The sequence below is a fragment of the Ambystoma mexicanum genome, chromosome 8 (genome assembly GCF_040938575.1).
Source record: "Ambystoma mexicanum isolate Mex_15411 chromosome 8, UKY_AmexF1_1, whole genome shotgun sequence".
Lineage (NCBI taxonomy): Eukaryota > Metazoa > Chordata > Amphibia > Caudata > Ambystomatidae > Ambystoma > Ambystoma mexicanum.
In genome coordinates this window covers 690,642,249-690,665,167 of record NC_090929.1, presented here as the reverse complement: position 1 = coordinate 690,665,167, position 22,919 = coordinate 690,642,249, and the positions used below count along the sequence as shown (strand labels likewise).

The 22,919-nt window shown below is 48.8% G+C and overlaps 1 protein-coding gene across 4 annotated transcripts in view; it reads right to left on the bottom strand.

Moving 5' to 3' along the window:
- The window catches only part of SEC31B (SEC31 homolog B, COPII coat complex component), a 2,991,081-nt gene that overhangs the window by 161,881 nt on the left and 2,806,281 nt on the right, over positions 1-22,919 (bottom strand). For all 4 annotated transcript variants that reach the window (XM_069610491.1, XM_069610490.1, XM_069610492.1 and 1 more), the window contains one exon: positions 3,667-3,786. In XM_069610491.1, the coding sequence (XP_069466592.1) occupies positions 3,667-3,786 (120 nt within the window). The remainder of the gene's footprint in view (positions 1-3,666; positions 3,787-22,919) is intronic.

Sequence of the window (22,919 nt, the reverse complement as noted above, 5' to 3'; positions counted from 1 at the left end):
CTGTCAGTACTGACTGGTACTGGGGATGTGATTGGACCGATGACTCAGCGATAGCCGTTTTACCCGATTTTGATTAGTATTTGCAGACCAAGCTTATTTCAATCTTGGTCGCCATTTTGATTTTCCTATGCATATCGGATGCTTCTGAGTAGACAATCCGCGTGCTCTCTCCAGTAGAATGACAGTGGTTGAAACATCTCTGCTCCTGGAACCTTCTGCATACCAGTTTGAGAGTTGCCTGCCCTTGTAAGGCTGCCTACTATTTTAATTCTCAATACTGAACAAGGTCAAGCCAGCGGATGTGAAACTGAGTTCACTTAGGAAAACATGGTTCCAACAAAAGTATGAAAGTAGTAACCCAAGGTCAACTCCACTAATCACCCCATACAGACCACAGGAAAGGCTTTAAAAAAATACATTTTTATTATTTTGGTCAAATTTCATTTAAGAGAATATTAAATAGTTAGGAATACACACAGGAATAAACATACAGAGATATAAAGTGCAATGTGTGTTAAAAAAAAAGTGCTGGTCACGGAGGGAGGCAACAAACAATGCCAATAAACAATTCAGGGGAAGAATGACAGTAATCCCTCAAATAGCTGTTCAGTTGCCACGGTCACCTTCTCCATCGGAGAAAAAATGATCTCTCATTCGAGAGGAGCCAGGTCAACTGGACACTGATGAATATAACAATTTGATTCAGTTAATACGTTGATTAGTTAATAAAATCAACCTGTCACATAGGCAATTGAAAAAAAGGAACAATAAATTGATCCCAAATTGGGCAGTCCAATGGTAAGTTAGCACTGCAAAGCCTCACAATTCTAAAGCCATACACTAAAAAATCTGACATAGGATGCTATACGTATAGCATCCTATGTCAGATTCACACTCAGTTCACATCCGCTGGCTTGACTCTGTTCAGTATTGCGAGTTGCTTCCCCTTCTTGCCAGCGAAGTAGGGGTTACCCATCCATTTAGCGTTACTATTTTAATTCTGTCAGCTGCCACCCTGGAAGACCATGTACGGCAATGCCACTATGGTTGTGACTCGCACAGGACTTGGGGAGATCCTTAAAAGGGGCCGGTGGATGGGACAGGCGGCACTTGGTGTCCAAAATAGTCCCATGGGGAACATGGGGGAGGGATCTCAGGGATTCCCAGTGTATCCCCAACAAGCCAGGATCACACAGTGGGTGGCAGCACCCAACTCCTGCGATCACCACAACTCAACATAAAAGAACTAGCCAGTTTGCAAAAGAGCTAATTCTGGCTGCCAGATCCAGGATGTAAACAAAGTTGAACTGGTTTTTGGTTTTCAGCTTATCCAAAGCTGTTGGGTTCCATCCAGAGCTGCACCTAGTCTCTTGCATCAACTCCCTTGGCTCTTTGGTTTGGTCCCTGGGTCTCTCCTCCATCTACTACATTACAGGATTTCCGAGACTTCCAGGACTTCGCCCTCTTGTCTTCTTGGTCTTGTTCAATGTCTTGCTATCTCCATCAACCTTTTTCAAATCATCTGTTTTCACTCTTCAATCTTCAGCTCCAACTCCAAACACCCACCCTGTCAGACTGAGCAACTGGGTTTTTATAGGGCTATGTTCCTTGCCCCTGGGGTAAGGTCCCCATGAAGTTCTGCAGATGTTTTTTGGAATTGGTGAAGGCCTGTGATAGATTGCCCTTAATTAGCACAGCTGAGTTTAATTTGCAGTTTAAAGGTAGAACCAAGGAATTGTCTGGTTTGTCCGCCATATTGGAATGCATTCTCCCTCTCCTTCAGCTGGCAAACAGCCAGAGCGCTGCACAGCTTCTCTGACTTTCAGCATGTGGGTTAGAGGTTGCTCAATAATTTCCAAGCGTCTCTGATACGTGTGTGTTTGATGTGTTCTGATATTCCAACTTCATTTAATTCATGCATGAACATACTGTCAGACAAAAACTAATTGGCAACACTGTTCACCCGCAAATCAAAATGTTGCCAAAAAACAATGGATTGGCAACAGTTTAAATCCCACTGAAACTTGGATCTAGAGAAAAACGTTCTACTCTGAAGTGTTTTCTTTTTACAGCAGGCCATGTACAGCAGTGAAAATGGCTTTTTAAGGGGTTTCTGTGTAGCAATGCAGAATGTTGGCTTTGCCATGTGAATCTCTTTACTTTAAGAAGCATGGATTATGCGTTTCTACAGAGGTCCCAGCTTCAGTGTCAAATAAAACACCTTGTGTTGGGGTTGGAGAGAGCCTGACTTCTTTCATCCCATATGATCCCCGTTTCCCCGGTGTAGGGGCTGTGGGCCGATATGACAGTCCCTACCTCCGGGCAGGGGCCAAAGAGGGATGATCAGATGATCCTCCACAAGAGAGTAGTGACGTCATTTTATACCATCTGAGTTATTCATTATGAATAGAGGGATTGAATAGGCAGACCGGAATGCATTTCAATAGTGTTTTGGTGAAAGCCTACATTTTCTAGAACTCAGAAGTGTTTCAGGTGAACAACACCTGTATTGCGAGGAGGGAACCATCCGTTTCATAACATTTTCTATTTTAAATTAAAAAAAATATATTGTTACATAAAACATTTTCTTGACATGGCCTGGTTCTGTTGCATTCTGGAACCAGTAAACTTGGGTAAGTCGCACTTGAGTAAGTCGCACCCAACAAAGAAATGAAAGAGTTGTGCGAACAGGGGGAATGTTAAGTTGCCCTGATCTGTGGATAGCCAACTAAAACACTCTTACATGACGCCAGCCCAGTGAAGAAGTCAAAGATCTTAAGGTGGAATTCCACCCACTGCTCTAGACTAAAGGAGTTAACAGGACATTTGACCTGGACCTGTTTGGTTGGTGATCGTTAGGAGTCAGAAGCCCATACCCTGGAGCGGGAGTGACAATGTTGCTTCTTGGAGGACAAATAGGAGGAGTGGTGTCTAGAGGAAGAATCGCTCAGAAACCGAGACCGCCAATGTTATTTCTTATTTTTCTTGTCTGCCACTTCACAGTGCTCAGACTTCTCTGGTACATTGAGGGTGGACTGGGATGTCTCTCCTTTAGAGGTACAGGGCTCCAATGGAGAACAGACCTTGGAAGGATTCCTGCTTTTGAGCAAAGCAGTAAAGACCTCTGCCGATCTCTCCCTAAGAGCCTTAAGGCTGCAGTGACTGGCAAGAGCCACACTATTCTGGGTCGTGATCTGGCCCCAGGTACCAAATACAGCCCTGTGTGGGTCTGCCACTGATACAGCCTTTCAATTCTTATTAAAGAGCTTTAAGACAGAGGTATTTGGGGTAAGGCATTACACGGGTAGAAAATAAAGTGGTGGTGTACTTAAGCAGCACCTGGGTGCACATAATAAAGAAACTAAGGTCATGGGGCATGAGCAGCTCTAGAAATGCCACTCGTAACCTCAAAACCTGAGTCATAGTGGCCAACAATACAAAATAGAGCCAATGCACATCCAGTGTGAGACCCTTTTGACAGAAAACATTTCCAAAGTCAGACATGCGTCTGCAGGATAGTTCTAAAATGAGGAACCTGTGGGAGAAAGGGATATATTAGAAAGGAGGGATACCATAAGATAATGTCAATCAATGTTCATTAAAAGAACTGAAAAAACAGCCGTCAATATTACATGTCGGAAGCGCACCAATAAAATTAAGACTTACAGGATCTGATGCTACCATGGAACAACGCTGTACAAGTCCCTCAAAGGTGCTCTTTAGGCACTTATGTTCTTGTGGCAATGCTTTTTTTTCAATTCTCTCCACTGGCATCCGAGGAATTTGCTGTATAAGTATAAAGCATAGAATAATGGCTATATTGTTAAATATTTGGATAGTCTGATAATAAAAACATATATTATAAACAGGATAGCCATGGTCCTCATAAAACATCTAAACATATGAGTGCTTATAAAACACAAAGATATCACAGTTGCATGAACATGTTGATTGGTTAAGGGGACTACCTGCCATCAATACATAGTGTGTGTGGAAATCTGACTTATTCACCCAAGCTGACAGGCTTCAGGCACATAACTCCTGGTATTGCCTGTAACCATTAACGTTAGGTAGCATACAAGCGAGAAGCCAGGTGACAATTTTTGACAAAGTGTTACATGTCCGTACAACCCAGACTACTAACCTGCACACCCGAAAAAAGAAGCTAATTCAAATATAGCCATAATTAAAATTATGGTACATGCAGATGTTTGCCTTTATATTTGCACACCTGAAAGGGGACACCCAAGGTACGTGGAAGCATGCCAGTGGAATGCAGCTGAGGAAGAGGCACCATGAACCCAACAATAGCTTGCGCATCAAGATCCTGGATCAGAGCAGGGAGGCTTTGGGAAACAAAAGTGACAAGTACAGGAGGCAAGGCATCTTTGCGTGGGAGGAACGGCAGGCACATAAATGATGTGAGCAACCGGGGAAAGAGGCAACCTCAGCAGACATGTGAAGAATGAAGCAAATCAGGATTCATAGGAATATTATTATAGCCTAGAATAAAATGAACCCAATTAGAGGCTGATCGCCCATTGTTGCAGCCTGGATGCTAATATGATGATAATATCCAAGCAGAAAAGGGTTATATGGAAATAACATAGCTCAAATGTTGATCAAAGGAGATTTTTTAAAGAAAACCAAGTCGTCAGCGTGGCAGTAGCAGCGGCCTATTTATATTTTTTCAGTCCCCTCACACAACAGATTTTTGCAGCATAGGGAGGAGTCAGTGATGTAAGTGTGTTTGAGAGGCTGAAGGATTCCCTAGCAGAATGCTCTCTTACCCTATTAGGATGTGCGCTGTACGAGGGTCATGATGGATCGCCACTGCACTGCTGAGGTCCAGAGGAGGTCCCACAGGCAAGGCGACCCGGACACTGAGGGTACCCTTCCACCTTCGGCCTCACCACACGCGGCAGAGGGAGTATATTTAAATGCCAGGCTCCCAGCTTGAAGAGAAGAAGCAGCAGGGAGCCACGCCACGAACGCAACGGCGCGTTGGGAGCTGCCCCATCTTTGCCACATAGACTCGGATGAAGCCACATAGGACCAGCCACAGAAGCAGGGCGACTGCCCCCACCAGTGAGGTACTACCAGCCCGGGCCGTCGAGGGAGCGTGCCCACAGCAACGCCCACAGGGAGACCATACGTGAAGACAAACGAAGGGTGAGGAAGGCCCAGAGGAGATCTCCATGGCAGGCAAGGCAGACTCGACACTGAGGGCACCCCATTCTTCCCCCCCAGCCGCACACCACACAGGCATAGGGAGTGAATACAACTGCCGGATCCTCGGCTTTAAAGAGGAGAAGAAGCAGAGAGCCGCACTGTGAATGCACCGGCGGGTTGGGAGTTGGTCCATCTGTGCCACTTAGACCCGGAGGGAGCCCAAAGGGACCAGCCGCAACAGCAGGAGCGCACCCACAGCAACGCTTGCTGGGAGAGCATACGTTAAGACACAAGCAAGGTGAGGAAGTGCTGGGGAACATAGCCCCCGCCACTCCCCCACAGAGTAATATTAGAGATCCCGTGGCCCCCACAATACTCGAAGAGAGCCCGGACTACGTGACTGTGGGGGGCCAACACCTAAAGGGATGAGACACACGCCCTGAGCCAGGATCAGACTGACAGCCAGTGGGGGACCTCCATGACCAGTGGTGGACAAGGAGGAACACATGGCGGGGAGTGAGGAAAGCAGAGGGCAGGAGGACCAACAGCCTGAAACTCACTGGACTAAAAGAGGAGCCACATAGTGCCCAGAGGCACACAGAGAGGTGGATACCGACACCCAGGGGGGGAAAATAGACAAGCTCAACAGGGTGGCAAGAAGCAATTAGTAAAGGGGGCGAAAGGAGAGGAAGCCACCAATCTGAGGCCTGCGGGGGTAAACCAGAACCAACATAGTACCCGACAGCACACGCTGGACAGCCTGTGAAGTGCAACAAAGGTGGGTCTAAGCTCTACTTCGACAGAAGGCCAACTCTCATAAGGAAGCACACGACCGCACCGGGAGAGGGTCCCTGCTCAGTGGATTCGCCCACAACACCCATATTGAGGGGAAGGTGCCTATCCCCCAACCAGATGACGGAGACGACACGATCACTCACCTTGGGGACAAGGCACCAATAGGGGCACACCCCTGCGGATTGCAGAGTACAGGGGAGTGCCCACTTGCATAGAGAGTCGTGTCCGGCCATACTGAGGCCCCCCTCATCCCCTTGAACGACAGATCCAGCCACCCACGACCATTAATCATAACTCCTGGAAGCGGACACTTGGCCCACTGGAACCGCACCACAACCATCCGGTGAACACAGGTGCTTCGGGAAGTGGGCAATCCATGAGTTGGAAGGGGTCCTTGGCGGCAAATTATCAGTTCTAGGCGGAAGATGCTAGGATGGAACCCGGAAGCGCTCCCGCAGCCTCCACGGAATTGGGTTCCATAAAAAATGACATCCAGACCATCCTTGGGGAGATGAGGGGGATGAGACGGACATGGGGGCTAAACTGGCCGACCTCACGGCTAAAGTAACCACGCTGGAGGACAGAATGGACGGGGCCGAGGCCAACCAAACATCCACTGGGCTCCTGGAGACACAGATGGAGGCAAGATTTATGGAAATGCAGCACCGAGAGGAGGAGCTTTGCCTCAAAGTAGATGATATGGAGAACCGCGAGAGAAGAAATAATCTGCGCTTCTTCGCACTGGTGGAGGTAGAGGGCGAGACTGCGTTCAGTCTTGAGGGCAAGGTGCAGGACAATATAGATAGCCCTCGGAGCGGATGCTGGAGAAGGGGTCATGATAGACTGAGTCCATCGGGCTGTTGGGGAGTGAGAGGCCCTCGTTCGGTGCTAGCACGACTACATTACTACAGAGACGAGGCCAGGATTCTGGAGAAAGCGAAGGGCCTGCAGGAAATACAATATGGAGACTCCAAAGTGGCAATTTTCCAGGATCCTTTTTGGCCCTTATTTTTGCTGAGGAGGAACACATGTGGGGCCCTCACCAAATGGCTACAGGAAAAGGGGGTCAGATACCTCTGGGGACACCCATTCTATCTGGCTTTTGAATGGGAGGGGGAGAGGCACCATTTGGTGGCCGAGGAGGACATCCAGAGGGTTACGGAAGACCTTGCTGGTAGTCATGAGGGTCCCTCAGCGAAACGGGGTGATGGAGAGCTGGATCCTACCCGGGGTCCTAGAGGCCCGGATTCAACCATGGGAAAACATAGGGCGAGAGGGGTCTGCAAATTTCAGAAAGTTAAACACCCCCCTCCGCCTTTGGCGGGCACCTGAAGTAAATGAAATTGTATTACAAGTGAGCTACACCACACTCCCTCTGTTGAGCCCTCGGGTCAAGTGGAAGTAAAATGACAATGCACAATGCCACAGTTGGCTTGTTCTCTTATCTTTGTTTTTGCCGGCACCACTAGCACTAGTGATGCACTGTTTGTAAGGTTGTGTTTGTTACAGTCTGCACAATGCTCTGAAGGCTGTTTGAGTTTGTTAGATGAGGGGGACGCAGGAAGTTTGGGGAGAGAGTTTGGGGACTGCAACCTAAGGCTATTGGGAAATACCAAATACTTGAGTCGGACTTGGAGGTGATGGAGCGACAGTCCCGTTAGATACATAACCCGGGGCGATGGTTCGTCGACCAAGCCCAGTCATTCGGGGAAGTGGAGATGGATACCTCAAAAGGGATGGAAAGGGAAGGGAGGGAATGAGGGAGCAGGGGCTCAGAAGGGGGGATGATAAACAGGGAATTTCATGGATCAAAAGGATGGCTCCGTACCCAGCGGGACACATGGGGCACCTAGGGCACAGGGTAAAGAGAGGTGATGGGTGAGGGACGGGTTGGCACGCTGAAGGTCAAGGGCTTGAACTCTCAAAACAAGCGATCCCTCAAAAGCAACATGTTCCCCAAACAGAATTTGGTGGTCCTCTTTTTGCAATAGACGCACTACTGGTACGGGGCGGAGTCGCTGATAACGGGGAAAGAAATCGGCAGAAACTTCTGGGCGTCTCAAAAATCCTCCAAAAAGGAGAGGGTGGGTATACTCCTGAGCAAATCTTTCCATCTCATGGATATTGAGACCAAGAGAGGCTTCGGAGGCAGGTTCCTGGGAATAAATGGCACATGTGAGGGAATGCGGATCACATTGGCCACCCTCTATGCACCCAATGTGGGCCAGATGAAATTCATACACCAGGTGTTCAAGGTACTGGACGAATGGGCAGAGGGAACCATGGTTCTAGGCAGGGATTTAACTTGATAATGGACCCCCAGCTGGATTGGTGTTCAGCAAAGGGGAAGGGGCAAGAGGGGCTACAAAGGACAACCTGGCCATGAGGGATCTCCTGCATGAGTACTATTGGGTTGACATATGGCGCAGGTCGTGGCCGGGTCCGGGGGGGGGGCCACACATTCTTCCCCCAACATAAATCATATATGAGAATAGACCTCTTGCTGATATCGGAGGAGGATGACGGGGAGGTTGGGGTGCTGACTGTAGAGGCTATCACATGGTCAGATCATGAGCTTGTAATGGTGGACTGGAGGTTGCCAAAGGCCTTGAGGAGCTCTAGGTGGCGGTGTAATGACGCCCTTCTGAGGGACAAGGTATTTAGGGAGTTCTTGAGGAAGGAAATTAGGGCCTATTTCGAGACCAGCGATAATGGGGAGACTGACCTGACAATGGTGTGGGCGGCACCGAAGGCCACCTTCCTGCGCCTGCTCATTGCAGAGGGCTCTCGTAGGAAACGCGAAAGGGCATTGATTGAGAGTAAGCTTCATGAAGAACTGAGAGCAATGCGGTCGCAACTCAACTGGAAAGAGGTAGACAGGGAGGCTCTCCTAGGGGAAATGAGAAACAAGAGACAGGCACTACACACATGGTCCTAATTGGACAAGTGGTCAAGAAGATGAGGTACACCCGGCAGAGGTACTATGAAAGGGGGGACACGGTGGGGACTCTACTGGCACACAGGGCAAGAGGCTGTAGGGCAGAAAGTAGGGAGGAAGGTGTCTGAGACATGGGCGGGAGGAAGCAGATGGGGGGGGCCGAGGTAACGGAATGCTTTGCAAGTTTCTATGAGGAAATGTACACCAAGCAGAAAGAGGAGTCGGTGGATGATATCCGGAGCTACCTGGCTGGGCGGAACCGCCCTAAGCTTGAAGAAGCAGAGCGTGAAGCCCTAGAAGGGGGAGATAACGGAGGAGGAGGTGGTGGAGGCTATTACAAGGTTAAAGACAGGGAAGGCCCCGGGGGAAGGTGGCTTTACGGACGACTTCTATAAGCAGTACCAATCCTCACTAGCGAAAACTATGGCCAAGTACCCGCAACATTTCTTCAGGCCCTGACAAGGGTGATACCGAAACTGGGGAAGAACCCTGAGGACTGTGGCTCATACCGGCCTATCTACCTCTTAAATGTGGACGCTAAGGTCTTCGCCAGGATCCTGGCAACACGTCCAGAGACGTATCTCCCCTTACTGATCCACCCAGATCAGGTGGGATTTGTGTTAAATAGGCAAGGAGCAGACGGCATGCGGAAAACTCTCCACGTGCTAAGCTCAAGGACTGTACGGGAGGAGGGGTTGCTCCTGCTATCTTTAGATGCCAAAAAGACTTTCGATAGGGTGAGGTGGGCCTTCATGGGGGAAATCTTCTCGTCCTTGGGAATGGGCCCGAGGTGGATGGGCTGGCTATCAGCCCTATACTAAAACCCTTAACAAGAGTTGTGGTCAACGAAAAGGAGTCTGGGTCATTTCCAATAGGGATGGGCACACGCAGTGGTCGAAGTGGGCGGGAGCGGTCAGGGGCGGTGCTTCTCTACTTCTTTTAAATAGGTTTTACCGTTCCTATACTTTTTAAAAAACTGTTCCGGAACGGTTTTCATTTTAAAATACAGGTGTAGGAAGAAGTTGAAACTTGCACTTTCAGTGCACTGCACTGGATGTTCCCTTAAACATCAGGCGCATGTATTTTGGGGTTTGTATTGTGCATGGGAGAAGGTGCATCAATGGGGTTTGCGGGGAGCGGTGCAGGCCAGTAGGGAACATAGTGACACTACTTCTTTTCGTACACTTCGACCACTGGGCACACAACAGTGTTACCCTCTGTCCCCGTTCATATATGCGTTAGTGATGAAACCATGGGCAGAGTCTGTCAGTGACAACGGGTAGATTAGAGGCGTCATGGTAGGGGAAACGCACTGTAAAATAAGTCTGTTCGCAGATGACGTACTCCTCTATGTTGCCAAACCATCCCAATTGATACCAAACGTGCTAAGCAGTCTGGAGCATTACGGGAATCTGCCAGGCTTCAAGATTAACATGGGGAAATCAGTGGCGTTTATAGCAGCGAAATTATCAGATACTGAGGGGAGATTCGTAGCAGGTCTCCCTTTCAAGGTACAGAGGGACGCGTTCGCTATTTGGGGATTCAGGTGACGCAAAGCCCTAGAGACCTATTTGCCAGCAACTTTCTCCCCCTTTGGTCGGCAGTGAAAAGGGACATTGAGAGGTGGGCAGGATTGGAATTCTCGTGGATGGCACACCTCATTTCAGTAAAAATTGTAGTTCGCCCCAAGTTCTTGTTCATGTTTCAAATGTTGCCAACGCCAGTGCCCAGGTCATTTTTGTTGGAGGTAAAACAAACTCTGTTGCTGTGTCTCTGGGCAGGGTAGAAGCATAGGATCTCTTATGAGACATTGATAAGGCCAAAGGAGGAGGGGGGAGTGGGCCCTCCCGATCTAGAGATGTACTATAAAGCATCCCAGCTAAGGGTCCTAGTGGATCATTTTACACCAGGGACTGGGAAACAATGGGTTGCAATGGAGAATGAGGTACTCTCTCCGGTCACGCTGGATGAATGGTTGTGGGTCCCCAAAACCCGCATCCCAGGACGAGTTCAGCAACATCCAGTGCTGGCGGTTCTGTGGTCCGTCTTGAAAGAAGTTGGTGACAATAGATGGCTTACATCGTGGCCATCGCCCTTAAGCTGCATCTGGGCCCCCCCTCTCAGGGATGGGATTGAGGAGCCGCTTGCGTTCCAACATTGGTATGAGGCCAGGCTCAGCAGGGCGGGACAGCTATGGGTTGGGGGAACCTTTATATCTCTACAGGGACTGGAGGAGGCACTGGGTCTGAACAGACTATTGCCCTTTTGCTACCTGCAACTCAAGGGGGGCCCTGACTGAGGAAAGATGCGGGAGAACCTCAAGAGCGGGTTAACACATTTTTGAAAAGTTCTTTATCTCGCAGAAAGGGTCCAAGGGATTGATATCTGGGCTCTACAAACTGCTCCTCCTGGCGGCCCCGAGGGAGCCCCCCGCCCCTAGCCCGAAAGAGTGAAGTGGGGACAAGACCTAGGTGGGGATATTGATGACACAAGGTGGTCCAGAATGTGTAGGCAGGCCAATCGCTCGACCACTTCACTCCAGTATCGACACCAGGCCCTGAAACTGCTACACAGATGGCACTACCCTCCAGTAAGGATAGCTTAGATGAGGGAGGGATACAACCCACACTGTTGGAAATGCCATACTGAAAAGATGGGACTACATACACATGTGGTGGAAATGTCCGATTGCGCAGACGTATTCGGGAGAGGTCCTGTTGTGGATAAATTATATGTTACTCACCGTAGTGACTAACGTACTCTTAGTCCCCTTTCCTCCATACTGCATGGGCATCCCTTCCAGGGGACAGGAGACAGAACCTTTTACACCAGAAAAAACCTTCTTCCCCTTGAAATTTAGAGGCACGCAGGGGTGAGGCCCTGGGAGCATGCGATGCCCTGTCTTCGCCCTCCGGCACCACACCTCAGTCCCCAGACACGTCAACCATAGATTAACATTGCCTAATGACACCAGTTTTAGTGGGTGGGAGGGTGGTGGGACCTATGGAGGGAAGGGGACTAGTGGACTAAGAGTACGTTAGTCACTACGGTGAGTAATTAATAATTACTCTTACGTCCCGTCCCCCTTTTCCTCCATACTGCACGGGCGATTACAACTGAATGTAGCCCTAGGGTGGAGAGGAGAACCTCCATAAGTAAACAGATTCCTTAGAACCGCCTGTCCGAAAGCCACGTCTGACTTAGAGCTGGCGTCCAAACAGTAATGCTTACAGAAAGCCAAAGGGGTGGCAGCCCTGCTGATGACCTGCCATGGGACATGCCGTTGGAACGCCATGGCCGTGGCCCTGACAGCGTGGGCGTGCCTGTTAGCTGGAAGTGGCTTGTGCTGCCCCTCATAGGCCGCCTTGATGGCCGCAACCATCGACCGTGCTATGGAGGCCTTGGATGACTGATGCCCGGGCCTTGACCCCCCCCAAACGTGACAAACAGTGCGTCCGACTTGCGGAAGCCCTTGGTCCTGTCCAGATAGAATTTCAGAGCGCGTCTGACATCCAGACAGTGCAAAACCCTCTGAGCCTCGTCCTTAGGGTTGGCAAACAACATGGGTAAGACTATTTCCTCGTTTAGATGGAACGCGGAGGGTACCTTTGGTAGGAACCTTGGCTGTGTCCTCAGGGCCACCTTATCCTTGTGAAAAGTAGTATAGGGCTCTGAAGCCACCAGAGCCTCGATCTCGCTCACTCTGCGAGCAGAGGTTAGCCCCACTAACAAAGCTGTTTTAATGGTGACCAGCCTGATGTCCGTGGACGCCATTGGTTCGAACGGCTTGTGCGCCAAGGCACCCAACACTACATTGATGTTCCACACGGTGTGTGGTTTTTTGATAGGCGAGTAGAGTCTGGAGAGGCCCGTCAAATGTCTCTTGACTATCAGGTTGGCAGAGGAGAAGACCTCCGCTTCCGAATTTCTGTAGGCCCCTATTGGCTCCAAATTCGTGCGGCATGTGTCCACTTGCACGCCTGAGTGAGCCAGGTGAGCAGAGAAGTAGAGCACATCGTCCAACATGCACGTAAGGGGTCGATCTCCTTAGAGTTCATCCAGTGACAGAACCTAGTCCACTTACTCTTGTACTGGCTCCTGGTAGCCTTCCTCCTAGCCCCCTGAATGATCTCTAGGTTAGCCTGTAATAGCCTGAGGTGCTTCAGCGTGACCTGCTCAGGAACTACGCTGCGAGGGCTAATTTCTGGGATGCGAGGTGGATGACACTGCCCCCCTGCTGCGCCAGAAGATGAGTTGGACCCATCAGAAGGTGAATTGGTGGCCTGTCTGAGAGGCTGAGGAGCTCCGAGAACCACGGTCTCGCCAGCCACCACAGAACTATCAGAATGATGCCAAGTGACAAGATTCCTTTATTTTGCAGAAGACCCTGTGGACCAGGGGTGTGGGCGGGAAGGCATATGCTGTTTTGCCGTTCCACTGAACCTGGAATGAGTCGCCGAGGGAGCTGGGGTCATGTCCCTGCCAGGACGCAAACTGCTGGCACTTCTTGTTGTCCCAGGAGGCAAAAGGTCCAACTGAGGATGCCCCCATCTGCTGAAGATCTCAAGCAGCACCTTGTCAATCAATTGCCACTCGTAATTGTCTGCACCCAGTCTGCTGAGCCTGTCTGCCTCCAAGTTGCACTCCCCCGGAAGGTTGACGGCCGTGAGGTAGATGTTGTTCTCCAGGGCCAATTCCCACATGCAGACAGCTAGGTTGCACAGTGGAGGGGACCTGGTACCTCCCTGTTTTTTTGTCATAGTACATGCTGGTGGAGTTGTTGGTCTGGATGAGGATGACATTGCCCACAACGAGCGGGAGGAAAGGTTTGAGCGCTAGGCATATGGCCTTCAGCTCCAGCCAGTTGATATGGGACTCCTGCTCCTGCCGGGTCCAGACTCCATGGACACTGTGGCTGCCCAAAGTGGCCCCCCAGCCCTCGAGAGAGGAGTCCGTAGTGATGGTGACCTGCAGGAGCGGCTGCCGGAAGGACCACCATGTGAGGTCCGAGTGGAGAGAAGGAGGAACGTGGACAAGCTCCGCTGCAGCTGTAATCTCCTCATCCTGAGTCTCGTGTGGGGTACGGGCAGCAGGACTGCTGCCATGAGACCTAATAAATGCTGGTACCACCAGGCCGAGGTCACTTCTCAGGTTAGGAAGTGAGTAGTGGCCCTCTTGATGGCTGTGATCTTGTCCTCCGAGGGGAAAACTCTCTCGGAGCTTGTGTCCCAGATATGGCCCAGGAAAGTCAGTCTATGCGTAGGCCACAGCTGAGATTTCCTGAGGTTGAGCACAAATCCCAGGTCGTGGTGTGTGCTCATTAGGCCGGAGGCCGTGTGGTGCACCGCCCCTGGAGATTTCGCCCTGACGAGCTAGTCGTCCAGGTACGGGTAGAGATGGTGCCCCTGTGCCCTGAGGAGGGCTGCTACTACATTCATGAGTCTGGTAAACACCCTGGGAGTCGGGTTGAGGCCGAAGGGTAGCACCTTGTATTGGAAATGGCAGCCCATAATCCTGAACTGCAGGAAGGAACGATGCCGCTGCCGAATCGGGACATGTAGATAAGCGGCCTTCAGATCCAGGGAGCACATCCAGTCTCCTCTGCACAATGTCTCCGCTATGAGTGCTGGTGTAACCATCTTGAATTTTTGAAGAGGGAGGGAGAGGTTGAGGGTAGAAAGGTCCAACGCAACTCTCAGGCCAGCCTGGTTCTTCCACTGTATGGCGAACATCCTGGAGTAGAAGCCCAATTCTCGCTGGGAGGCTGGAACTTCTTCCACTGCCTGGCACGCGACGAGCGATCAAATCTCTGCCAACAGAGTTCCTGTCCCAATCTGTGGGAGTGGAGTAGAGGAAGGGATCAGTAAGCGATACACTGTGGCTACTACAGAGAGGATCCAGGGGTCCACAAACCTCTGACGCCAAAACTGTGCGTGAAGGACAAGCCTGCCCCCCACCAGAGACTCACACGGCCCTGAAGGGACGCATAATGCCTTCTTTCCCTCTGAGGCTGTTGCGGAGGAGGGGGACTGAAAAAAGCCCTTACTCTCCCAACCCCCTTTTGTTGTTTACGCCTGTGTTGACTTTGCGAACGGTCAGGCTGCCTGGACCTCTGTTCTTGGAAGCCGCAGAACACTCCGAATGTCTGCCTCTTGTCGGAGCACGGATTTGACAGGGTGTACGTCTTGGGCGTGGCCTTCGTAACGATAAAGACAACTGTTTTTCTTTTTATCTAGCTCCTCATCATTGGTGGAGTGAAAGAAGTCGCCACTCTCGAATGGAAGGTCCAATATGCGTACCTGGACGTCTGGGTTGAATTTAGTAGCCCAAAGCCAGGGAGTCCTCCTCATGTCCGAGGCGATGAATATGGCTCGGCCAGAGGCGTCGATGTGGGCCACGGTGGACTCCACAATGTCTTGCTGGCGCATTTTAGCCTCTGCCAGTCCCGCCTTGAAACGTGACTGGCTCTGCCTCGGAAGTTCTGGAAGGAAGTCGGTCATTTCCTGCCAAAGCCTCTGGTTAACTGCTGCCAGCATGGCATCCGGGTTGGCTTGATGAAGATGCAGCAAAGCGTTGGAATAAAGCTTCTTCCCGTACGCCTCCAAGATCTTCTCCTCCTTGCCTACCAGTGCCGAGATCAAGGTGGCCGAGGACGACTGAGGCTTTGAGTACAGTGACGTCGCAGCTAGGCTGGAATGAAAGGGAAAAAACTGTTTAAAAGGCTAGTCTCTTCGACTGGAAAGCAGAGTCGACCACTGGAACGAAAGAATCATAGACGAGCTGGAAGAGGACGGCTGCTGCAACTCCTGGAGCGTTGGTTTGCCCGGTGAAGCCCTGCTGCAGGTCCGAATTGCCAAGTTCATCTCGACAGAGAAGCCGCTTCAAGGACGACTTCTTCCTTTGAGTTGGTGTGACCAATAAACTCATAAGCCACCTGGATACCATTCTCGGAGCTGGTTAGGATTAACCAGGGGGAAGGACACCAGCTTGTGTGCTTGACGACAGCTACTCGAACCGAAGATGATCTTTTTTGCCAGCTTGTTTGACCAGTCCCTGTGCAGTGTAGGAGTCCCCTGACGTTCTCCCTCTTGTCTCCACGACTGAGGCTCAGGGACAGTGAGATCTGCAGAAACTGCCAGGAACCAACGTCTTCAGCTGCATCTTTTCTTCATATTAAGGTGCTGTGCCAACCCGGTTGAGAGGACTTACCTCTCGCGGTGTAAGGTCGTGGAACTTTCCCAACTTGTAGGCCTAATCAGCTTGTGGCCCAACATATGATTCTTTTTTCGTGCAAACTACTACTGAGAACTTTGGCAAAGACTTTACCGTTTACTACAAGAACTGCTCTATCCTATCCAAGACACTAGTCCATTGACTTTGGCCTCTAGTGAACAAGCTATTTGCACTGCCTAAGAAATTATTTGTGATCTATTCTATTAACTTGTGCCTTTGTCCTCCTATTTAAAGTGACTGAAATGCTATTTTGCTCCTATTTCAGGGGAGCCTAATTTACTCAGAAATGTACTTGTTTGGTGTTGAAGTTTATTTGTGTATGATATTAAGTTGCCTCCTTCTAGTGAATCTTTTCTAAATGATTGTGTAATAAATTAATAAGTGTTTTACCAAGAAACCTTGAGTGTAAGTGTCTACTTGAACCACTGTGATTGTAAGACCTCTGTGTAACCTCTTGTACTGCTCACATTCCCTCTTGAGAGAAGCCGGCTGCTCAGCTCGCTACCACAAACTGTGTAGTACAGACTTATACCAAAGGTTGGTTGTGCTTACACCTGTAGTCCCATTTGTATGTGGTGGTCCCAGAGGGTACTGCATGCAATTATGCCTAACACTGGTGGCAAGCAGTGAGGGTAAAGTATAGTTGTTACATTGAGAGTGCTGCTCTTTTGTTCAAATAACCTTCACAAGGCTAAGCAGCACCAGAAAAGCAATTGTTTTAAAATGCCAAATATGGATAACTTCAAACAGGAAGCCCTGATCATTCTAACAGTAGATCAACTGAATGATATGTGTAACGTCAGGTCTCTCTCGGTTAAAGGCAAGAAAAATGAATTGATTGAGAAATTGTTGAATCATCAAAGACTGGGAGGTAGAGCTATAACCCCTAACCCTTCAGCAAATAGGGATAGTGTTGATGAGGATGATAATGATTCTGAGTCTAACTCTAATGGAAGTCATAAGCTAGAAGAGTCAGAGGAGTCTCAGGATGTGAGCCCCACTGCCCCTCTACTTGCTCTAGGCCCTCAATCTATAGCCACAGGGACCCTACCAGGTCCAGTACTGAGTCCAGAATTTGTCTCTCTTGAAAAAAATGAGACTTGATTTTGAGTTCAAAAGGCTCCAATGCAAACTGAAAGTAAACATCAAGAAATCAAACTCAGAAAAATGGAAATGCATCATTCTCTTGAAATGAAGAAATTGTCTCTTGAAAATGGTTCTTTCCCAGAGTCTTCTACGTTTTCCAGTCCTAAGAGACCTTGCATGCCTAAAGATGCTGTGAGTATGTATGAGGTGGGACTTGATATGTTGGATTGGTTGGCTGCTTTTGAATATAACTATGGGATTCAGGGTTTTACAGGGAATCAGTTGATTCCTTGGCTTTTGTCTAGGCTCCCCCAGGTTGCAACTGATGCTGTAATGGAGGTGGGGGAACTTGAAAGATTGGAGTATGAAAATGTGAAGCTAGCTTTGATAGCTAGATTTGGGAAAACTCCCTCCGAGTACCTTAAGAGGTTTAGGACCCTCAAAAAGAATGATGGAACCCCTTGGGCTACCTGGGTGTGTGAATGTTTTAAGAACTTAGAAGGTTGGGTAAAGGGTTACAGAGTTACCAATTTTGAAGGAATGAGAAATCTATCTTTGTTAGAATCTATTTTTGATGCCTGCTCTCCTTAGCTGAGACAGCACTTGGCTGACTCTAAGGAAATTGATCCAAAGAAGTTAGCAAAGGCTGATGACTTGGGGTTTGCCAACAGGCTTACTCACAATGATTCTGGGGCAACTCAGAAGAAGGATGATGGGAAGCAGCAAAAGAAAGATGGCAAAGAGAATTCTAATACCTCCAATCCAAAAGAGGGCCCCACATAGAAAAAGGGTAATCCACAAGGGAAACCGAATCAGGCTAGTGAAACCTCTGGTGCCAAACCAGAGGCAGGTCAGCAGAAACCTCCATTTGTCAAAACAATTGGAAAAGGTTATGCTTGTGGGTCTAGTGACCATGTGAAAGGGGATCCCAGGTGCAAGGGTAAACCTTCAGGGGTCCACACTGTCTCCTTAGCCTTTTCCCCAGAGGGAGAAGTACAAATGGCCAGTGAAAACTTTCAATTACTGGCTGAAGACCCCATTGGAGTCTCTGCCAGTATTTCTTTAGTGTCCCTGGGTCTGTGGGAACAGCAGAATTTAGATGTCTATAATTAAATTCCAGATTACACAAAAGAATATTACAAGGACTGTGTACTTGTGAATGGTCAGGAGACCCCCGCCATTAGAGAGACTGGGGTCAGCAGTGGTGGATGGATCCTTTTTCAAACCTGAGGATGTTGCTAAGGCAACCAAACGCCTCACTAAGCTTGCTGGAGGCCCCGTCCAAATGCTTCCTAGACTACCAGCTCTCATCCAGTGCAACACAATGACTGTCAAGATAACTGTTAGTGTACAAAGTGAGGCGCCTGGGAGTGTCCTATTAGGGAATGACTTAAAATCTCTTGGAGTTGTATCAAGCACCCCCAGGCCAGTAAGAGGAAACGGGAGCAGACAAGGACGGCCAGAGAGAGTACCTTAACTGACTCTCTAGTGGATGTTACAGAGGAATCTATAACACCCAGTCCACAGGAATTACTAACTGCTATTTCCAAGAAAAATGAGACAAAGGGGAAACCCAAGATCTCAAGGAAAAAAACCAAAATCACTCCTGTGCTACCAACAAGGACATCCCAGAGAGGACTGTCCAAAGTCACACCTGTGACTGCTCCACCAGCTGAGGCTGAGTGTGAGAAACAACCAGGAAAGGGTGAATCAGCTGCTGAAGTTTGAGCTGGAAGCAGACCTTACCCCTGTTGGAGATCTGGATCCTAGAGACCATGCTGAGCTGCAGTCTTTACTGGCAGAAGGTGGCCCCTGTAGGGCAGACTTCAGCAGAGGTCAAAGAAAGGGCCCTACTCTTGAAGGTCTTTGCCAACAGGCAGCTTCCCAGTTGGACGGGCAAGAGCCAGAGAAGCATTGGTTGTACTGGGAAGATGGCCTCTTCTACAGTGAACCAACTGAGTCTATCCCAGGGGACTACAGAAGACTCGTAGCGCCTCTAGAGACACTTACTATGAAGAGCATGATAGGTGCTTTAGATGAACCCTTTAGATGAAAGTGGGACCTTCTACTGCCATGCCGCTTATAGAGAAGTCCCTCAGGAGGGAGTTGGATTTAGTCCCTTTGAGCTTCTCTACAGTCATCCAGTTAGAGGTCCATTGGCCCCAATTAAGGAGGGGTTGGGGAGTGCTCCTTCTCCCAAGCCAGTGAGAGCCACTGACTATGTGTTAGGTCTCCGGAGGAGAATGACACACAAGATGACAAAAGCATCTGATAACTTAAAAGCAGGTCAGGAGCTTGTGAAGCATTGGCATGACCAGAAGGCCAACATGGTTGAGTTTACTCAAGACCAGCAAGTCTTAGTTATGGTACCTACAAGGCAGAGGGCCTTACAGGACAAATGGGTGGGCAAACTTGGGGAGGACAATTATCTGGTGGACTTAGGCAACCCTAAGGAGGCCCCCAGGGTCTTTCACATAAACTGTCTAAAAGCCTATTTCTCCAGACCAGAAGTGAGAGCTTTGCTTCTAGCTTCAGCTCAAGAGGAGGAAGAGAGTGAACCTCTACCTGATCTCCTCGGGGGACAACCTTCAGATGAGAAAATAGAAGGAGTTGATCTCTCTTCTAATCTGAAATTGGAACAACAGGAGGAGTGCAAGTTTCTGTTAAATCAGTTTGCCTCCCTGTTTTGACTATCACCAGGCATGACCCCTTGGGGCCAGCATGATATTCTGGTGACTGTTTACCTTTTAAAAGCAGAGGTTACAGGATGTCAGATCCTGTAAGAACCCACACAAAGGAAGAGGTCAACAAGATGCTTGATCTCGGGGAAATAGAACCCTCTACCAGTCCATGGTCTAGTCCAGTTGTACTAGTATCAAAGGCAGGATCCAAAGAGTTGAGATTCGGCGTGGATGGACTATAGAGCTCTAAATGCAGTCACTAAGACTGATGCCCATCCTTTACCTAGGACAGATGAGCTGGTGGAAAAACTTGGTTCAGCCAAGTACCTTAGTATATTAGACCTAACGTCAGGCTATTGGCAAATAGCCCTGACAGACCATGCCAAGGAGAAAACTCAATTTACAACCCCAGCAGGGTTCTACCAGTTTAAGGTAATGCATTTTGGATTAAAGAATGCACCTGCAACATTCCAAACATTCCAAAGTATGGTTAATCAAGTTCTGAATGGGACGGAGGACTTCAGCGTGGCATACTTGAATGACATTGCAGTGTTCAGCCCTATTTGGAAAGAACATGTTGACCACTTAGGATATGTTTTGCAGGCTCTTGAGCAGGCCCATCGGACCATAAAATCAAGTAAATGTCAAATAAAGTGGTCTACCTTGGACATGAGGTAAGAGGAGGTGGAATAAGGCCCTTGCCTAGCAAAGTACAAGCTGTACAAGAATGGGCGACCCTTACTACTCAAACCCAAGTGAGAACCTTCTTAGGTCTCACTGGTTATTATAGGAACTTCATAGAGAACTATGGGTCCATAGATTATCCCTTGAAGGAAGTCTCCTCACCCAAATTTCATAAAAAGGTCATGTGGAATGAGGAGTGCAACAAGGTATTTGAAGAACTTAAGAAAGCCCTTTGTCAAGCACCAGTCTTAAGAGCTCCTGACTACTGCCAACCCTTCAACCCTTCATTGTGCAAACAGATGCTTCCAATACAGGTATAGGAGCAGTTCTGAGTCAGCTGGATGAGAACGGTAGGGAGCACCCCATCTGCTTCATCAGCAGAAAGCTGAAGGAACCACAAACAAGGTGGGCAACCACTGAAAGAGAATGTTTTGCTATTGTTTGGTCACTGAAGAAGTTTAGACCATACTTGTATGGATCTACTTTTGTGATTCAGACTGACCACCAATCCTTGAGATGGTTAATGCAGATGAAGGGGGGAAATCCTAAATTGTTAAGATGGTCAATCAGCCTACAGAGGTTTGATTTTACCATTAAACACAGGACAGGGTGTAATCACCAAAATGCTGATGGTCTCTCCAGAATGTTTTCCCGACTGAAGTAAGGAGATTCATCCAGATTCATCCAGGGGTGGATTAAATCCTCCTGTCCCTTAGTCTGGGGGGGGGGGGGGCAAGTGTTAGGGAGAATTCTCATAAATGTGCTAATTCCCTTCACCTTAGAGACCCCCAGCAACTTTGCTGGATTTTGAGGACTTGATTTGTTTTACCTGGAAAGAGTGTGAGTCTGAAACTGTGAACCAGTGTGAAACTGTGTAGTACAGACTTACAGCCAAACTTATACCAAAGGTTGGTTTCGCTTACACCTGATTGTATGTGGTGGTCCCAGAGGGTACTGCATGCAATTCTACCTAACTGGTGTTCTTTGGTTTATTTATGTATCAAGGTTAGGTTGGCGACCCACTGATCGACCGCAGGAACACCGGTAGACTCCATGGGGTTTGAAGGAAAAAGTGAAGGATGATATCCATAATTTCCGAAAAAAAGGACCGGTCTTTAGAGAAGAATGATAAGCGATGCTATATGCAACTTCCGCAAGGGCTATTAGAGAAACCCAATTGTTGCTTTCTTGGGTGGAAAAACAACAAAGGTACTGGTCAAGAATTTGGTTAGTTTCCCTCGGTTTACCCCTTACTCTGTGGATGGTATCCAGAGCATAAGGCTTGCTTCACCCCAAGCAATCGACACAATTGGCCCAAAATCTGGAAATGTACTGACTCCCACGATCAGAAATGATGGTAGAAGGCAGACCGTGTAGATGGAAAAATTCTGTCAGGAACGCATTTGCCATTTCGGCCAGTGAAGGGAGTTTAGCTAACAGAGTGGAAAATGCCATCTGAGAGTATGAATCAATGGTGACCATAATTGTGGCACTTCCCCTAGAAGGAGGTAGATCGACAATGAAATCTGCGGTGATGATTTGCCAGGGTCTGGCGGGTAAATCTGGCTGATGCAATAAGCCAACAGGTTTATCCTTGGAATGCTTATTCTGGGCGTAAACAACAAGATCACACATGGTTTGGCACGGAACAAGACATGGCTGGCCACCAGAGCTGTATTCGTAGAGCATGTAGGATGACCGGTTGACAAAGAAAAGGAGCTTCTGTAAACTTTTTGTTTAGAAGGCGGAAGGCAGAATCCTGTTCAGTAGTTCAAAGAACCGGTGAATTCTTCTTCAGAAGGTGTACAATGGGTTGGGCAATGGTCGAGAAATTCAGTCTAAACTTCCTATAAAAGTTAGTGAGTCCCAAGATGGATTGAACTTGCTTGGCAGACAATGGCTGTGGCCAAGAGATGATGGCTGTAACCTTGCGAGGGTCAATGGAGATACCCGATTGCCAGATGATGAATCCTAGATAAGGGATGGAGGTAGCATGGAATTGGCACTTCTCTGGTTTAGCCAGTAGATTATTTTCTCAAAGGCGAGTAAAGACATTGGTAACGTGTACTCAATGTTCCTCAGGAGTGCGAGAGTAGATCAAGATGTCATTGAGATATACTATAACATACTGGAAAAGTATGTCAGAGAAAACCCGGTCCATAAATCGCTGAAATACAGCGGGGGCGTTCATCAAGCCAAAGGGCATTATGAGGTACTCGGAATGCCCGAAAGGCATCCGGAATGCCGTCTTCCACTGAGCCCCTGGTCTTATTCAGATAAGGCGGTAAACTCCTTATAGATCCAGTTTAGAAAATAAGGCAGCCCTTTGA